The 19,882-nt window shown below is 46.6% G+C and overlaps 1 protein-coding gene across 1 annotated transcript in view; it reads right to left on the reverse strand.

Annotated features, from left to right (window-relative positions):
• Positions 1-19,882, reverse strand: part of COL15A1 (collagen type XV alpha 1 chain) — a 132,204-nt gene that overhangs the window by 39,133 nt on the left and 73,189 nt on the right. Inside the window, exons 10-16 of the mRNA XM_030794822.1 lie at positions 17,089-17,238; positions 16,533-16,676; positions 12,206-12,259; positions 10,506-10,565; positions 9,205-9,297; positions 7,653-7,778; positions 6,686-6,748 (exon numbers count right to left, since the gene is read on the reverse strand). Of these exons, the coding sequence (XP_030650682.1) occupies positions 6,686-6,748; positions 7,653-7,778; positions 9,205-9,297; positions 10,506-10,565; positions 12,206-12,259; positions 16,533-16,676; positions 17,089-17,238 (690 nt within the window). The remainder of the gene's footprint in view (positions 1-6,685; positions 6,749-7,652; positions 7,779-9,204; positions 9,298-10,505; positions 10,566-12,205; positions 12,260-16,532; positions 16,677-17,088; positions 17,239-19,882) is intronic.

The raw sequence follows: 19,882 nt of genomic DNA on the forward strand, positions 1-19,882 counted from the left end.
AGAGAATGAAGAGAAAGAAGGAATGCAGTGTTTAAATTTTCTGAAAAAACACAGAAGTCTCCAGATTAAAAGGCACCCTCCCCCCAAAAAAAAGTCCATAGAGTACCAAGAAGGATAAATGAAAGAATACATTTAAAAAATAATTCACACTGGCCAGGCGTGGTGGCTCAGGCCTGTAATCCCAGCACTTTGGGAGGCTGAGGTGGGCAGATCACAAGGTCAGGAGTTTGACACCAGCCTGGCCAACATGGTGAAACCCCGTCTCTACTAAAAATACAAAAGTTAGCTGGGTGTGGTGGTGTGCACCTGTAATCCCAGCTACTCAGGAGGCTGAGGCAGGAGAATTGTTTGAACCCAGGAGGAGGTTGCAGTGAGCCAAGATCGCACCACTGCGTGACTCCGTCTCAAAAAATAATAATAATAAATAAAAATAAATTAAAAAATAAAAATAAAATAAAAACAATAATCCACATTTAGTAACAAAGCAGAGGAATTTTTAAACACCAAGAATAAAGAAAAATAAATCCCCAAATTTGCCAAAGAGAAAAATCAGATGACCTCCAATAGAGTGAGAACCAGAGTGAATCTGACTTTGTGTTGGCAACACCGGATGTTGGAAGATGATGTTGATCATCTTCAAATCATCAAAGGCAAATGACTTTCAACCCAGAATTCTATACTCAACCAAATAAGAAAATAAAAACATTTTAAAAAATCCAGGGTCTCAGAAAGTTTGCCATCTACAGACAGTCTGTGAAAATATGACTGGAGGACTTACTCTAACAAAAATAATTAAAGAGGAAATAGGACACAGGAGGCAATGAAAACTATATTCATATATTACTTTTATAATTAAAATTTAATTTTAATTTTAATAAATGCTTGAAGTAGAGTTGTTCTGTCCCTCACCTACCAGCCCTATGGCACTTCCACAAAGTCCCATGGCTCTGCCAGGGCACAGAAAACCAGGGACTAAAGCAATTTGCAGGTTCCTTCCAGCTCTGAATCTTTGGGACTCTAGTTGAGTATGAGCCTAAGCAAAGTTCTCAGGATAGATGAGAAAGATGAGGCCATGACGTGTCCGCAAAACTGCCTGCATACAACAGGCAACCACCACGCAACAATCTCCCCCTTTCTCCTTCACAGACTCAAGCCCATGCCGTTTGCTTGGTAGCTGTGATAACCTTCCTCATGGAACTGGCTGCTCCCATGGGTGAGGTTCATGGGTTTGCTAGGTGAGGGTTTCCACCTGATGCTGGAGGAAGACAAATGCCTCTCGTCTGGGGGCATGCGTGGAGCATGGGAAAGGTCGCATCTCTTGCAGTGTTTTCCTATTGGGACACACTACCCAGTTCTTGGCCTAGGAATGGGGATCACAGGGGCTGAGGGTGGTCTGGGCTTCCAGGTGAGGCACCAGGCTCTGGAGGCAGGCTCTGAGGCTGGAGAGGCAAGGAATTTCTGCAAGCAAAGCCCTTCATAAGGTCTCCAGGGGCAGCTTCATGGAAAGTTGGTGCCTCTGTAGCAAAGGAGCCAGCAGGGACACTCCAGCCATTCTGGGGAGGTGGGAGGAGAAGGTGTGCTCGGTGAAGGAAGTGACAGCAACTAGGCTCTGTCACCTCCCTGCTGGCCAGCCTCGCCAGGGAGAAACTAAGCGTGATCTTCCACCTGCAGCGGAAACATGACTCCAATAACTGGATGCCCATTTTACTGCCTAACCCAGAGGCTACAGTTGCTGTCTGCTTCTCTTGGGTATGATTGGCTTGTTGCTGGCTGCCCACTGCAATCTGTCCTCAATGAAAGTGCCAATCTTGTGCATCTTTTCAGTAACAAGTCAAACTACCATCAGGATTGTTGTGAAACAGAAACTAAAGTAGCCTCCCTCTAAAAACCTTGTAGCTGCGTGGCCGGCTGATCTTGTTACAGAAAATTATGTCCATAAAGTGAAAAACTGAATTGTTTCAGTTGCCTTCCTCATTCCTTTCCAATCAAGACGGCATCTTATAGAGTTTCAAAGGAAGTTCTAGAAGATATCATGGGCCTTGGTTTACGGTCTTAGATGATTTTATCCAGCTTAGACATGGTAAAAAGAGAGTATTCGAATCCATTCCATTGACTCACAGATAAGATGGCCATCAGCTTGGAACACGAGTAGATTAACTTGTGGGTAGAAGAGTCCACCTTACTGGAACTTATGTGAACAGGCAGGGTGAAAAGGAGGAGTTCCAATGAACAGGCTAAGGGAAGGCTCCTATTCCCAAAATGGTGATGTTGGAGTTGTACATTATATCTTAGTGAGAGAATTTTTGTGCAGTGAGGGCATGCATGCAATCTTGGAATTCCAAATAGCAGAGCTGCAAGTATGGTTTTAAAAGTGATGAAATATGAAGGTATCAGTTCACTAATGGAAACATTGCAAAGGAATGAGGTACAATAGTGCTGTCTGTTACAACATCGTGGTTTAGAATTGATTCAAAGTGTTGGCTTACTGTGGTGAATTGGATTTTCTAAGGACATTACTCAATTTCAGCACACAGGAACCTCAAAGAACCTAATGGAGATGAGAATTCTTTTTGCTTGTGTGGCTTCTGAGACAGCACATCTTACTGCCTCGTGGATGTCTGTTGGTTTTCCTTCTGCTGTTTGTAACACTGATAACCAGTTTCTTTTCTGTTACAATTGACTATGGTCTATTTGATTTTTTTTTTTTTTTTTTTTTTTTGAGATGGAGTTTTGCTCTTGTTGCCCAGGCTGGAGTGCAATGGCACGATCTCAGCTCACTGCAACCCCAGCCTCCTGGGTTCAGGTGATTCTCCTGCCTCAGCCTCCCGAGTAGCTGGGATTACAGGTGCCCACCACCACGCCCAGCTAATTTTTTGTATTTTTAGTAGAGATGGGGTTTTGCCATGTTGACCAGGCTGGTCTCAAACTCCTGACCTCAGGTGATCCACCCACCTCGGCTTACTGAAGTGCTGGGATTACAGGTGTGAGCCACGGTACCCAGCCATCTATTTGATTTTATGGAGGCCTATAATCCGGATGTTGAACCAAACACTTCTGATGATGAAAGAAGATATAAAATAGGAAATTAGGCAACTATTTCAGTGTTTCATTTAAACATGTTGTTAGAAGGTCTAAACCCATTACTGCATCCTAGGCAAAAGCAGCTTACTTCTCTATTCTTTCTTATACAAGGTTTAGAGAATTGTTCAAAGACCAATTGGGATTTCTTGGAGACAGGGAAGGTGAGGATGATTTAATTGTATTTCTCTTACATCAACAGAAAAGACAGAAGCTGATTTTACAATGACAGTTTGGCAGCTCAGTGAAATTACTCAAAGGCAATTACTGGCAATTCAGCATTCCTCAGTAATTCTGGACACTGAAGAAAATTTCCAAGCACAAACTCTGCCTGGGTGTCCCAGTACCTTTTGAGACTGCAGAATAACATGAATGACTTAGATTCTGAAAGTAGAAAATCAACAACAACTGTTAATACTAGGTGTGTTCCGAAGAACTGAATGGCAGAATATGCAGTGCAAAAGCAGAAAGGAATGATTTTTCGGAGATCCATCTTCTCCAGCAAGTTCTTCTGCATTCTTTCTAGAAACATTCTGCTGCTGGGAAAGCAGGCTACTCCTCACCTATTCCTTCTTGAGCTAAAGATCTTAAGAGTTAGTTGCTCATCTTGACTTGGGAAAAATAAAGTAAGGAATATTTCTATCATTGAACTCAGCATAGAATAATCTATTTGATAAATTCTTTTTGAGGTATCATTTAAAAAATATTTTAATTTGTATAATTTCAATAGGCTTTTTGGGGAACAGATGGTGTTTGGTTACGTGAGTAAGTTCTTTAGTGGTGATTTCTGAGATTTTGGTGCACCCATCACCTAAGCAGTGTATACTGTACCCAATCTGTAGTCTTTTATCCCTCACCCCCTCCCACCCTTTCCCCCAAGTCTGTTGCATCAATCTTTTTTTAATTTTTTTTAGAGACGGAGTCTCACCCTGTCACCCAGGCTGAAGTGCAGTGGCGTAATCTCGGCTCACTGCAACCTCTGGCTCCTGGGTTCAAGCGATTCTCCAGCCTCAGCCTCCCGAGCAGCTGGGATTACAGGTGTGTGCCACCGCGCCCGGCTAATTTTTGTATTTTCAGTAGAGACGAAGTTCCACCATGTTGGTCAAGCTGGTCTTGAACTCCTGACCTCATGATCTGCCCATCTCAGCCTCCCAAAGTGCTGGGATTAGAGGTGTGAGCCACCGCACCCAGCCTGTTATATCATTCTTATGCCTTTGTGTCCTCATAGCTTAGCTCATACTTAAGATATTTGATGAATTCTTAATGAGCATCATATTTTGATCTGAATCTCATATTTTATAATAATTATTATTATATAAAAAACATTTTTTTTCCAGCTAAATAACCTGAACCTTATTCTTTGTAGGGAAAACTCCATTTTAGATAACTGCCTAGATTGGTCTATGGGCTGTGTTAAAGAGAAAGGAGGCTGATTTCACCACAGCAAATGGAAAGACTTCCCTACAAGTGGATCTATCCAACGGTGCAAGGCACTGCCTGGGCAGGAGATGAGTTCCTTGTCACTGCAGGTATGCAAGTTGAAGGACAGATATTGTTGATGGGGAGTCAAAGATCAAATGAATCATTGGATCTTATGATCTATTACAGCCCTGAAGCTGTTCATTTCCTTTAGCACATTTTTTGTTATTTTACATACTGAATATGCAACTTGGTTTATTGGGGGCTTTTTTTGGTTTTGTTTTGTTTTTAAGGTGAATATCATGTGCAAGGTTTCCTGCCAGCTCTCCAGATGCAAATTTCCAAGTTCTTCCAAGTCTGCTTTTACTTGATCAGAAAACCTCATATGTGCACAGTGCAACAAATTGAGATGCATAGCAAATTTCAGGAACAAATGTGGTTGATCTCCAACATTCACCCTAGGCAAGCCTGCTGCTCCGTGCACTGCTGATTCTTCAAGCAGCTGCAGAGTGCGTGTGCAAGGGTGTTTTGTATGCAGTTGTGGGTGTGGGTATCTTTAAGTTTGAGACAGAGTATGGGAGGGGTGTGTGTGGGTGGGTGGGGGGAAGCCTGGAAGAAGAACAGGTAAGAAGGGTGTAGGTCTGTGGTGCTTCCTGCAAAATTTAATTTCTTATGAAACTGTTGGTACATGTAAAATGAGTTCTATAAAGCTTGACAATTGTATCTTTTTCTGAGAAATAAGCTTTCCACGAAAATTGAGTTGTGGCTCCAATTAAAATAAACATACTCCAGAGCTGACGGAAACTAGAAATTCAGTTCAGTGATGATGGCGTTGTCTACAGAGTCAGCATTTTCCACGTCTTTATCCATGAGAGGTTCACAGAAGGCCCCACTTCCGATCCCAGCTGAGATCTCTCTTCCTCCTCTAGACCCCAGTAAAACCCACTGATCGCATCCCTAGCACAGGGCTCACCTTGTCTTTATTGCCTTCCTTTGACAGACATGGCTTATCTCATCAAGCTGGGAACACTGCAGAGGCAGGAACCACCCCCTACACATACATACCCCAGGTAGCACCAGCACAGACTTGCAGACAGGAGGCAGGGCCAGCTTACAGACAGAGAATGAAGAGGATGAAGGCAGGCCAGACTCTGGGAAAAGTAGACTAATGGTGTCTGAAGGAAGTTTCATTCACGCATCAAACACTAATAGAGGCCTGTGCTAGGTTCTAAGGAGAGAGAGGCAGTACTACATGCTCTATGTCAGGGTGGGGGTGAGGAGCAGACAGGTAAGCTAACACCTTTAGTGTCACTGACTAGGGAGGTTCTCAGTAGCATGAGAACTTCCTATGATGCTCATAGAAAGGGGAGGAAGGAGGGGCGCCTTCTGCTCATAATGAGTCAGGGAGAGCTCCCCAGAGGATGTATGTGAACTGGGTCTTGGAAGATGAGAAAAGGAAAAGGACATCCCAAATAGGGAGAAAACCATGTGCAAAGGCCAGGAGGCCAGAAGGGAAGAGCGCACCCAGAGCATTTGGGCAGAACCAGCCCACTGGCCAAGAGGCCGTGTGAGGAGTTGGGGGATGAGCTAGAGAGGCAGCTTGTGTGAATCAGGAAGGGCCAGATGTCTGCACAGAGCTAGAGTGTGTCCTGCAGGCAGTGGAGCCCTTGATCTTTTCTCAGGAGCCAGGGCAGGGGCTGACGAGAGCCTACTACAGGAAGGTGAACTGGGCAGGAGGCTGGAGGGTGGGTGGAGAGAATGGGACAGCGACGGGGAGCCCAAGGCCACCGTGTGAGTGAGAAGAGATGAGTTCAGCTCAGTGGGGAGAGAAAAGTGAGAGATGTGGAAGTCAGACTGGGCCATCTTGGCACTGACCAATCACAGCAGGAAAGGGAGGGAAGGAGGAGTTAGAGAAGATTCCATTTCTGGCTCCAGGTGACCAGGTAGATGGCAACACCATTCACTGAAGCTAGGGGCAGACAAGAGTGGGCAGGGAAGGTGCTGAGTTCAGGCTTAGGCATCATGAGTCCCATGACAGGGACATCCAGCAGAAGTGGCCAGCAGGGGATTTCAGGAGGCCAGGGGGTCAGTCACGTAAGAGGCAAGGTCAGGCTTAGGGGTCAGAGAGAGTAGTGTGGGCCTGGTGGCTCCCATGTGGTGGGACCCCCCGCCCCCGTGTTCCCCATACCTTCTCCCCTTTCATCCCGGGAAGGCCAGTGGCTCCATCAACTCCAGGCTGTCCCTCAGGGCCCTGGGGAACATCAGTGACAATCAACCCACAACATTTCTGCTAAGAATCACATACACACGCTTGCTAGAAAAGGAGGGCAGGGTTGGGAGGCAGGTGAGGCTGGTGGGCCCAGGGCCTCATGTCAGGTATAAGGCAGGAACCCAGTCCTTGGCCCAGGCTGGGTCACTGCTGACTGTGCACCTGTGGCTAACTGTCCTTCACTCTCTGGATTACATTTCCTCCTCTATGGGGAAGTTAGAGACAGGGTTGGACCAGATGGTCTCCAAGGGTCTCCTACCCCAGGCCCAGCCCTGATGGCCTATGATTCCAAGATTCTTTATGAATCTGTGTTTCCTGTACAGACACTTCGTGACTTACAATGGGGCTACATCTGATAAACCAATTGCAAATTGAAAATATCTTAAGTCCAAAATGCATTTAATACACCTAATCTACTGAACATCATAGCTTAGCCTAGCCTAACTTAAACATACTCAGAACACTTCCATTAGCCTATAGTTGGGCAAAGTCATCAAACACAAAGCCTATTTTATAATAAAGTGTTGAAAGTGAAAACAGAATAGCTGTATGGGTACTCAAGGTAAAGTCTCTACTGAATGCGTATCACTTTGCACCACTGTAAAGTCAAAAACGTCTTAAGCTGAACCATTCGTAAGTAGGGGACCATCTGTATTGACTATGATAAAGCAGCAAAACAATATGTAGGATGATGTTTTTCTTGGCTGCTGCTTCTTTCGAATCTCAGCAATGACTCAGATGAGGAGGATTTCTGTTTACAAACAGCTAGCTGCTCTCTCCCCATCGCGAACCTTGGACAGTGCTGGGTTTTGCAATCTGTACACCCCTCCCCAGCGAAAGGAAGCCCCACAGCCGCAGAGATGGGGAGAAGACTTCAGTCACTCACCGGGGGCCCAGGTTCACCAGCGGGTCCATCCTCTCCAGGAGATCCAGGGGGTCCCATGAAAACATCAGTTCCTGGTTTTCCTGGAATCCCAGGTAAGCCAGGTGGCCCTGGGGGTCCTGGAGGACCCTAAAAACACAGAGACTCTGTTAGAAACAGTGGGGCAATACCGAATGAGATACTGAATATGTGCTTCATACAATCTCTCAAATTCTTACAACAATCCTACGTGTAGGGTTTGGTGTTCCCACTTTGCAGATGGGGAAACTGAGGCTCAGTGAGACCATGCGACTCAAGGGCTCTCAGACACACAGCTAATTAGTAGGAGAACTGGGATTCGAATCTTGGTCTTTCTGAGCCTATCATATCGTGTTTTCTCCCAAAACGCTGAATACAAGAAAGACCCAATTAGTTGGAATTCTGAGAGGTGCTCTGGTGAACTTAGTTTTCTAATTAACTGTGAGGTCAGTCAGGGCAGATCACGAGGTCAGGCGATCGAGACCATCCTGGCTAACATGGTGAAAACCTGCCTGTCTCTACTAAAAACACAAAAAATTAGCCGGGCGTGGTGGTGGGCGTCTGTAGTCCCAGCTACTCGGGAGGCTGAGGCAGGAGAGTGGCGTAAGTAAACCCCGGAGGTGGAGCTTGCAGTGAGCCGAGACCACGCCACTGCACTCCAGCCTGGGCGACAGAGCAAGACTCCATCTCAAAAAAACAAACAAACAAACAAACAAAACTTCTTGTGGTGTAGCCTTGTTTTTAAAACTCTTTCTGAAGTGCACTAGTGTTTTTAGCCCATTGCTGGGTTGGCTGATCCCACCAGGTTGGGAGATTCATTTGGCTCCCATTCCATTTAACCACGGAGTCCAGAACCCTTCTAGCCCTGGCCATGAGGAGCGGGCAGAGGGGCAGCCAAGTGGAGCTTTCAACCAGGGATTCGGCACAGGCGCTCAGGGACAGAGGCACCAGCTGCAGCTAAAGAAGGAAGAAGCTCCCCAGGGGGCAATTTCAGAAAGGACTGGTGGAGCCCCAGTCTTGGCAGGAGGCCAGAAGAGCAAGAGACACCAAAGAGAAAGAGTAGTCTGGAGAGGGAGGCAGGGAGGGGATGCGTAAGGGAAGGAGATTTCAGGAAGGTTCTGGAAGCTGAAGTAGACTAGCCACTCAGAGACAAGGCCAGCAGGTCTCTTTAATGAATAGGGTGAGAGGAGGGGGAGGGAGGATCGAAAGCCAATTGGCAGAGGTGAAGGGCACTGGGCACACCTGCTGCAGGGCAGCCTGCTCAAGAAGCCCACCAGGGAAAGGAAGAAGGTGGGGCGAGGAGGTCCTGAAGATAAAAGTAGGCTCGTACTCACTTACAATGCAACTGATCAAAGTGGACAATTTCAAACGTATATACAAGTACAGGGAAAAGTAGAATGAACCCCCATGAGCTCACTGCTGGCAACCCCAGCAGTGGCCAATCCGGTTTCATCTGTCCCCGGCCCCTGCATCCCTCCCTCTGGGGTTATTTTGAAGGCAGTCCCAGACACCAGGTGGTGTCCTCCTTCACACTCACTCTCAGCAGCTCCTCACTGCCCACCAGGTCACCAGAACCAGAGCCGACGTCCGAGCCCCAGCCCAGGCCAGAGCCCTCTGCCTCTGCTCCTGCCTGGAGAGAGAAGAAATTTCCACAACTTGCATTTAACTGCCAGACTCCAAGGACAGCCACATCACTGAAAGTTTTCTCCAAAATGGGGAAATTTTTCCTATATCCTGTAGCCCGATAACTTCTGCTCCCCATTTTCTCTCTGACTTTTCTCTCACTCCCCTCTACAGCTACCCTTCTCCCTTGCTGCCTCCCAGCTGTGCAGCCCACTCATGTCCTCGGCCTCCTTTCCTGCCTTTCAATTCCCGACTCATCCTTCAAGGCCTGGTTCCGCAGTCTCCTCCTCCACAAAGCCCTCCCTACCCCGTTTCCAGGCAGAATTCTCTCCCTCCTCGGTGCTCCTACTAGCCTCTGTCAAGGTCTCAGTGAGATGCTAGGACCACCTGACTTGAAGCTTAGTTGTGTGTGTGTCCGTCAGCTCCGCTAAACTAGGGCTCCTCAAGAGCCAGCCCAAACCTGAGACACATTGGGTGCCCGGAGTCCAGGAGGAGGCCGAGCACCCAGAGAGCCCACAGTGCATATCTGAATGGCACCAACGTATCCGAAGAACAAGGGGAATCTTTAAAACACCTTTCCGGCACTTAATTCCTGAAGACAGGAACCAGGCAGGGCCTAATTCATTCATTGAATGTGTGTGTACTGAGCACCCCCGAGAGGCACCAAGAAGAGCTGGGTTTGGGGGTTACAGCTATGTTTAGGAAGGTCACAGTGGTGGGCACATGTGTGTGGGGGAAGGGAAGTGGTGATATGGAGGCAGAGAGACCAGTTAGGAGGCTGGTGCCATCGCCCAAGAGAGGAGGAGGAGGCACTGCACAGCTAGACTTGGGGGACTTGGGGACACACTGGACAGGGCTGGGGAAGGGAGAGGACCACTCACGGATATTTCTTTCTTGGTGACCAGGTAGATGGGGTGCCATTCCCAGAGATGGGGAACCCAGGAGGAGAAGCAGGTCTGGGGCATGGGTAATGAGTCCAGTTTGGGAATTGTTGAGTTCAAAGAACTTCTGGGACACTCAAGGTACAGGATTTAAACTGGATAGAAATCAATTCTGCTGCTGCACACTGCAGAGTCCTAGTAGAGGCAGAAAGCCCTGGGGTCTGACTGCAAGATACTCTGGGGGCCAAAAAGGAGAGTCCTCAGCCTGTGGCTGTTTTGGCTGCATCCCTGGTCTTACACCTATGTGTGTGACAAGCCTGGATGGGAATCTCACCGTGGGTCCAACAGGCCCAGAAGGTTCAGGAGGGCCAGGAAGTTCCTCCCCAGCATCACCCTAAAGAGAACAAAATGGTCAGTGAAGTGCTGGAACCCTGTTCCTACCATCTCGCCACCTTTCTGTAGAAATCATGCTCATCTTTAAAATCAGGATCACACAGGAATGAAAAATGGCATTGTCCTTTGCAGAGACAGCTCAAGGGAATGCCTTGTCCCACCCCAGGGCTCAGAAGCCCTTTGTTTCTGTGCCATACTTGGAGGGCAGGGGCTGTGGTGGAAAGAGCTGACCAGTATGAGTACACATCACATACACCCTCCCTTCTTCCAGGATTTATCCCCACCCTCTGATCTGGGCCCCACTAGAGCACCAGTGCAGTGCTCAGGCCCAGTGTGGACTCCCCTGAAGACTGCCCTGCCCACCTGCTCCTCTCACCAGGGCCTGTGACCTTTACAGGAACGTCATTGCTCACAGTCTGCCCCTCTGGGACCATGCAAGGGCAGGCACAGTACCTGAATCACCTCCAGGTCCCAGCACCTGGCACAAGGCTGATGCCCCAGAAAATGCTTTTCGAATGACAGAAGCACACATTTGGAAAGGAGGCAGATGAAAGAAAATGACAGAGTGGCATCCCAGGAGGTTTTGGTTGTCAAAAAGGGCCCAGAGAAGTGGCTTCTCTGACAAATAAGGAGACAGGATGGCCAGATCCACCAAAAGGAGAGTGGAAATGTCCACAGTAAAGTCCCCAAATCTGTGTGCCTCCTGCTGCACCCCAGAGCCCTGCTGGCATCTGAAGTCCACTGAGGTGGTGAGAGGCAGAGAGAAGTGAGGACACCGCCCTCCCCAGCCCTGGCCCTCCCTTCCCCACACCCCGGTGGGCACTCAGGAGGCCCCAGGACGGGAGCATCATCTGCTGCAAGGAATGGCCTCTGTGCAGCCCGGAGGGAGGTGAGGCAGGCAGAGGACCAGGGTCATGGTGAAGATGAGAATGCTCCCAGAGGCAGCCAAGCTGCTGCCTATGGCCAGAGCAGGCTCCCTGGGCAGGATCTCTTGACTGGGGTCACTGTGGACACATCCCCTTGGGAACAGCTTAGCACCAGTAGGTGTTTTGGTAAGAGGAATTTGCTATTCCTGCGGTGACTGATGCCAGCTAAAGCACTTCTATAAACATCCTCTCATGTCATCCCACACCACAGGGTCATCATCACCACCTCCATTTTACAGATGGAGAAACTGGAGCAAAGAAATAGTAAAGAACTTTCGGGAGATCCCACAGCTACAAAAAGGCAAACCTAGGCCTGTGGTCCTCAGAAGCTCTTGTCTGCCCAACATTTTCCCAGGAAGAAAATCAGGGGCAGAGCCCAGAGCTCGGACATAGAAGTGAAGAAAACTGGTTGCAGATGTGTGGCAGAGCCAGGTGTGGAATCATAGGACCCTTTGATACTCGACAGAGAAGCCAAGGCCCACAGAGGTCAAGGGACTTGGCCACGGTCACCAGGTGGTGAGAAGAGACTCAGTCAGAACTGCCCGGTGCCCTTTTCATGATTCTCCCAGACCTACAAGTCCATTTCTTTTGGGCTTAGCCGTCTTGCTGCTTCTGCGATCCCCTTGATCAAAGTGGACTAAATCAAACCTAAATAACATGTTCAGGACACTTGATCAGGAGCCAAAGTGTTCCCCAGGATGGTCACAGCACAAACCTTTTCTCTTTTAGGCCCAGCCTGTCCTTTCATTCCCACATGTTCTCTTTGAGCCTAAAACAAGAAGATTTGGTTAAAACATGGCCACAACATATTTGGGACATGGGGCTGCTGAGTTCCGATGACATTCCCTGGTCCTGGTCAGTGATCTGGGCATGAGCTAGGGCTTGTACTGGGCTGAAGTCAGTGAGCCCCATGAAGAAAGAAGCTGCCTGATCACTGCAGCGTTCCCTGCACTGGCAGATAATAGTCTCTCAGTACCTATTTGCCAAATGACTAGTGGGAAGAGCCTGGCATTTGGAGTCACCCACACCTGACAATCAGTCTTCTCTCTCCCTTGTGTTCCACAACACAGATTTTAAAATATATTACTTCATTTCCAGGGCAACATTCTCCATATATTTGCTAAGATCTATTAGTCAGTCCTTAGAAATGTAATGGCATCATTGTGACCAGTGTGGGCTTTGCTAATCAACTTCTGGCTCCCGTCTGAAGACAGTGGTTGTAAACAGTGCAGAAAACCAAAGCACCAAAAAGTCCAGAGACAAAGGCTCTCACTCCTACTGGACTCCTAGGAGCAAAGCTCTAATCCTTTCTGGGCCTCATCTGCAAAATAATTCTAGACAGCTAATTTATTGAGCACGTACTATGTGTTGGGTCATGTTTTCCATTTATAAACTCATTTTATCCTCACAAATCAAGAGGTAGGTTCTATGATTATGATTCCCATTTTATGCATGAGTCAACTGAGACAGAGAGAAGTGAAGAAAACTGGCCACAGATATGTGGCAGAGCCAGGCAAGCTATACTGCCATGGTGACTCTGAGATTCAAACTGACCTAGAGTCACCATGGCAGTATAGCTTGCCTGGCTCTGTCACATATCTGCCAATACTGATCCTAGAGGCTGGGCCAATACTGATCCTAGAGGACAGTTGCAGCGGCTCACGCCTGTAATCCCAGCACTTTGGGAGGCTGAGGCAGGTGAATCATCTGAGGTCAGGAGTCCAAGACCAGCATGGCCAACATGGTGAAATCTTGTCTCTACTAAAAACAAACAAACAAACAAACAAGCAAACAAAAAAATTAGCCGGGTAGTAGCGGCACATGCCTGTCTGTAATCCCAGCTACTCTGCAGGCTGAGGCAGGAGAATCGCTTGAGCCTAAGAGATGGAGGTTGCGGTGAGCTGAGATCACGCCACTGCACTCTAGTCTGGGCAAGAGAGTGAGGCCCTGTCTCAAGAAAACAAAAATAAAAACAAAAAACTGATCCTAGAGATATCCCAGGGTGGGTGCCTTCTTGACAATCTTGTGCTTTTAGACTCTGCTCAGGAATCGGGGCATTCATCCGAGTTCGTTGCAGATCCCTAACATGAGGACTTAGCAGGAATCTGTCTTCATCAGACATCAACCATGTCTCCGTTTCTATCTCTTGCATTCTATCTCTAACTCTGTGTCTGTCTGTCTCTCTCTCTCTCTTCCTTCTCAGAGCTTTAAAAAATCTGTCATAAAAATTGTAAGCCACCATAGTGGAAAATGTATTAAACCACAATGTATTAAAAACCTAACAACCTTCCACAGTTCCACCACTTTGAGGCAACAGCTGCCAACATTTACAGAGGGTATGTCCTTCTAGTGTTTTTGCATGTGTGTATTTTTAAATAGTTAACCACACAATATACTCAGGTTTATAACCAGCTTCTTTCACTTAACATTATATGCTAAGCATTTCTCCATCATTAAATATTTCTAACAAGTATAATTTTATTAGCTACATAATGTTCCATTGTTTGAATATACTTTAATTCAATTAATCTTCTATTGTTGGCTAATTAAATTATGCTCAATTTTTCTCTATTATGGACAACACCGAGATTAGCATCCTTGTAAACAAAGCCTTTTTAAAAAAAAAAAAAAACGACAACAGCAAAGGCTATCAGGCTATCTCCACTAGAATCAATTCCTAGAAGAGAAGTTTCTGGGTCAGCAATATGCACTCTTATGATTGTTAATATATGTGGACAAAGAGCTTCCCAGGAGCAGTAACCCTCACACTCCCAAGAGCACAGCTGGCCTTACCAGACCGACTTCTCAAAGCTGAAAACACAAAGGGTCTAAGGAAGAAACTGACCCAGTTTCTTCAACAGATTAATGGCAAAAGGGAAAAAGAAGGCGGGAGACAATTAGAGATTAAGAGACACTTAAGAGATGTATCAACCAAATGCAACGTGCAGACCTTGTTTGGATTCAGATTCAAACAAACTAACTGGAAAGAAGTATTTTAAAACAAAATAACCAGGGCATTAGATAATATCAAGGAACCACTGCTAATTTTGTTAGATGCATTGTGATACTGTGGCTATGACCAAAACAAAGGTACCAGATCACTCTATCAGCTGTACACATTGAATTATTTACCAGTTAAATAAATGATAGGATGTATGGGGTTGATTTTTGAATACTCCAGTATTCCCCTTCCCTCCAAAAAAGATGGTGGTAGGAGGTGGAACAGATGAAGCAAGATTGTCAGTGTTGATAATTATCCAAACTGAGCGATAGGTATGTTGGGGTTAATTATACTATTCTAAGCTCCTTTGTGACATTTTTAGGTTTTCAATAATAAAAAGTTAAAAAGAGAAAGAAAAAGGAGAACTGGCTCTATCTGTGCCCGATGTGGCATCACTAGGGAGATTTGAACTTGGTGCTTTGTGTATACCTTGGGGTGAGGTGCAGAAGAGCAGGGGGACATTGTTTGGGAAGTCACAGGGCATGAGTGGGTCAATCCAGAGCTGGCTGCCCACTAGGATGCCCTGCAAGTCCAAAGCCCCAGCCCCAGTGTCTCAGTTACTTGGTCTAGCACTGGACTCAGACACAAGCATTGTTTTAAGCTTCACAGCCATCTCTAATGTGTGGCCAGAGTTAAAAATCAGAGTTGTTGTTCACCTTTTTCCTTTTATAGATGATGACAAGGAGGCCCAGGGCCTACCACAAGTCAGCGGCATCTCTGGAAGCAGAACCTCGAACTCCTGGCCCCCAGTCCAGGATCTTCCCACCACACCACACTCTCACGGATGAGGACTTCAGCTGGATGAGGCTCGAGAGCTCCAGCTCTGCAGGCCAGCACACAGGTTCAAATCCCAGCTCCACCTCTTAGAGGCAGGCAACAGTGGCAGGTGACTTTACCTCTCCACATCTGATCTCCCATTCACCTTATACTGAAGAGGAGTGTGGTGAAGGGAATCAGATAAACTTGGAGCACAGAGTGATTAATCAATGTCAGTTCAGATGGCTTATTTCCTGCCTCTTAATTGTGAATTTGCTGGGGACAGGAGTGAGGTCACATTCATCTCTATCTATAAGTGTCCTGACTGAGGGCCCAGAGCAGCTATGTGTCCAGTCAATGAGTGAATCAATGAATGAATGCAAGACAACTCGAAAGATACAGGAAGCAGGGTGATAACCGCTAGAAGACGGCCCGGAACAAGGGGCATTCAGGACCTCAGGGGGCTCTCCTGATCTCCTGTCCCACAGCCCCTCCCCTCACAGGTCAGTCCTGCCGCACCGTGGCCAATGGGCCACATGACTGTAACTTGAGTGGTGGCTTTCAAAGTGTGCATGACCAAGTGGTGTTTGGGGAACTGACGAGCCCATGCTGGTCACCAAGGAGATCTTTTCCTTTAAAAATGTGTTCACATTGGAAGAGCAGTCCCTCTTCACACAAGCCCAAGCTGAGGGCCAGGTCTGGGTTTCCTATTTCTAAGAGACACAGTTATAGTCCTTAAGTGGTGACAACCCCAGGTGTGTGTACAGATCTTTGTAAACGTTCTCCAACCTGCATTCTCTGACTTGGCCTTGCAGCCACTCATTTTCACAGATGAGGAAACGGAGGGCCAAAGAAGTCAACGGATTTGCTTAAGGTCACACAGTTGCAGCCAAGAGTCATAAAAACTCATGTTGGCAGGGACTTGGAGGTCACCCCCCAACACACACACAGCACTGATGCTCTCATCCCCTCTACAGACCTGCCACGTCTTACTGTCAGCTTTGTCCCCAGAACAGCACTGACTGTTAGATCTCATTTCAATCCAAAGATCAGTTTGGGACACAAAGTTAGGTCCCCTTGATTTTAATCTCTTGCTTTTTCTCTACAAGCTGGAGTTTCCTCAAGTGTTCTCCAGGTTAAAGCTCCTCAAATGCCCAAATTTGCAAACCAACATGAAAACCTACCTCTGAGAAAGCTGGGGGCCAGCCCCTCCCACAACTCTGGCCTTTCTTTCTCTCCCCTGTAAGGTCTGCCAAGTCAAATCTTACAGCTCTATGCCACTTACTGGAGTGACCCCTCTTTCAGGAGCCACTGTGGGAAGGGGCAGCGGTGGCCCATCAGGGGGAGGGCTGCCGGACTCTTCACCCCCAGCTGTGATGAGGGGCTCCTCCGTTGTGGCTGCTGCCAAGTCTTCTTCATCACCAGGACCCTGAAAACAAAACCAGCATTGAGGCACCACCTCACCTTGCTCACGAGGCTGCTGGGGAGTTGTGGTAACAGTAGTTTCTGTGGTGCCAGCCCAGTTTCAAAGCACGTTCTTACCTATGATTATCGTTACCCCCAGAACACCCCTTCTGAAATATGCATCTCTTCTAAGCCTCAGTGCCAACTGTGGACCACTTGTCTCTGAGTAAATTCTTGGGCAAGGCTAGGAGGGAGCAGGGCTGTGGCCTCTGCCACACTCCGGCATTGTGTCCTGCCTCCCTCTAGCAGCTGCCCACCCAGACATGTGCGCATAACCAAGCTACAGGTGCCCCTGCCAAGGCCAAGGATGGCTGTTGTCGCATGATGCAGACCTGTCTCTCCCCTGTGAGCCAGAGAGGACACCAGATGACACTTACAGAAGTGACTGCCTGCTCAGAGGCCATGGTGGCTGTGAGGGGAGCCAGGCCATCTGTGGGGACCCCACTGGCTTCCTCATCCTCAAAAGTACTGACGGACACTTCGGTTGCAGCTGCAGCTGTTGTTAAACTGTCTTCACTGCTTGGACCCTGAAATAAAATTGGCATGAGGAGCTGTGCCCCTTTGCCCATGCCCCTGGTTCAGTGGGTGTGAGGCTTGGGGGTGGAAAGCGCTGGGGCCTCAGATAACTGGAGGCTCCATGATTCCCTTTCCTTGGCTCCTCCAGGACCACACCTTCGCCTGGAGCTCCAGCCTTAGAACATATCTCTCAGGTCATCCCCCACCCACCCCAGAGTCCCCTCTAGCACATCTCTGCCAAGAGCTTCTCTGGCCTTAGCTTTGTGAAAGGAAAATAAATCTCAGGATCCCCAAATCAATAAGCCAAAGGGAAAAAAAATCAAGCTGGGAACTACTTAGGGCAAACCTGTCTCCCATTCTAGCCCTTAAAAAGATAGCTACTAAGATAAAAAAGCTACATACTTCCCTAATAATTTGTCCATAAGGAAATTCCTTGCAGGCAAAGGACAGACAGAACTCAAAGTCACCCCTCTGCTCACTGAGATAAATGCATATCTGATTTTTTCCTTTGGAAAGGCTAATCAAAAACTCAAAAGAATGCAACCATTTGTCTCTTATCTACCTATGACATGGAAGCCCCCTCCCCACTTTGAGTTGTCCTGCCTTTCCGGACAGCACAAATGTACACCTTATATATATATATTGATTGATTGATGTCTCATGTCTCCCTAAAATGCATAAAACCAAGCTGTGCTCCAATCACCTTGGGCACATGTTGTCAGGATCTCCTGAGGCTGTGTCACGGGCATGTCCTTAACCTTTGCAAAACAAACTTCCTAACTTTCCTGAGACCTGTCTCAGATATTTGGGGTTCACATTTTGGCAACCAAGAAGGGATTCTGTGTGGAGGTGCTGCTGACCTTTGACAAATCTCATATTGGTGCTTGATACCAGCTTGAGCTTTCTTTATGGTTCAAACCAATAGGACAATTTGCTGAGGCCTAGGAGCCTCCCCTCCAGAGAATCCCTGATCTCCCCAAATCTGGTCAAGATCTAAAGTTTATTTTGCTGTACAATTCTTTTTTTGGAGTCTTACTTGCTTCCAACAAGGAATGCAAGTTTTCTTGCTTCTAGGATGATGGAAGGCACGTAACTCCTTTCTGGAGTTTGAGCTCATTTCTAAATGGGCTAAATGCTCCAATTAAAAGACACAGACTGGCAAACTGGATAAGGAGTCAGGACCCATCAGTGTGCTGTATTCAGGAAACCCATCTCATGTGCAGAGACACACATAGACTCAAAATAAAGGGATGGAGGAAGATCTATCAAGCAAATGGAAAACAAAAAAAGGCAGGGGTTGCAATCCTAGTCTCTGATAAAATAGATTTTAAACCAACAAAGATCAAAAGAGACAAAGAAGGCCATTACATAATGGTAAAGGGATCAATTCAACAAGAAGAGCTAACTATCCTAAATATATATGCACCCAACACAGGAGCACCCAGATTCATAAAGCAAGTCCTGAGTGACCTACAAAGGGACTTAAACCCCCACACAATAATAATAGGAGATTTTAACACCCCACTGTCAACATTAGACAGATCAACGAGACAGAAAGTTAACAAGGATATCCAGGAATTGAATTCAGCTCTGCACAAAGTGGACCTAATAGACATCTACAGAACTCTCCACCCCAAATCAACAGAATATATATTTTTTTCAGCACCACACCACACCTATTCCAAAATTGACCACATAGTTGGAAGTAAAGCTCTCCTCAGCAAATGTAAAAGAACAGAAATTATAACAAACTGTCTCTCAGACCACAGTGCAATCAAACTAGAACTCAGGATTAAGAAACTCACTCAAAACCGCTCAACTACATGGAAACTGAACAACCTGCTCCTGAATGACTATTGGTACATAATGAAATCAGGGCAGAAATAAAGATGTTCTTTGAAACCAATGAGAACAAAGACACAACATACCAGAATCTCTGGGACATGTTCAAAGCAGTGTGTAGAGGGAAATTTATAGCACTAAATGCCCACAAGAGAAAGCAGGAAAGATCCAAAATTGACACCCTAACATCACAATTAAAAGAACTAGAAAAGCAAGAGCAAACACATTCAAAAGCTAGCAGAAGGCTAGAAATAACTAAAATCAGAGCAGAACTGAAGGAAATAGAGACACAAAAAACCCTTCAAAAAATTAATGAATCCAGGAGCTGGTTTTTTGAAAAGATCAACAAAATCGATAGACTGCTAGCAAGACTAATAAAGAAGAAAAGAGAAGAATCAAATAGATGCAATAAAAAATGAAAAAGGGGATATCATCACTGATCCCATAGAAATACAATCTACCATCAGAGAATACTACAAACACCTCTATGCAAATAGACTAGAAAATCTAGAAGAAATGGATAAATTCCTCGACAAATACACCCTCCCAAGACTAAACCAGGAAGAAGTTGAATCTCTGAATAGACCAATAACAGGTTCTGAAATTGTGGCAATAATCGATAGCTTACCAACCAAAAAGAGTCCAGGACCTGATGGATTCACAGCCGAATTCTACCAGAGGTACAAGGAGGAACTGGTACCATTCCTTCTGAAACTATTCCTATCAATAGAAAAAGAGGGAATCCTCCCTAACACATTTTATGAAGCCAGCATCGTCCTGATACCAAAGCCTGGCAGAGACGCAACCAAAAAA

Source organism: Nomascus leucogenys, chromosome 1a, assembly GCF_006542625.1.
Source record: "Nomascus leucogenys isolate Asia chromosome 1a, Asia_NLE_v1, whole genome shotgun sequence".
NCBI classification, from domain to species: domain Eukaryota; kingdom Metazoa; phylum Chordata; class Mammalia; order Primates; family Hylobatidae; genus Nomascus; species Nomascus leucogenys.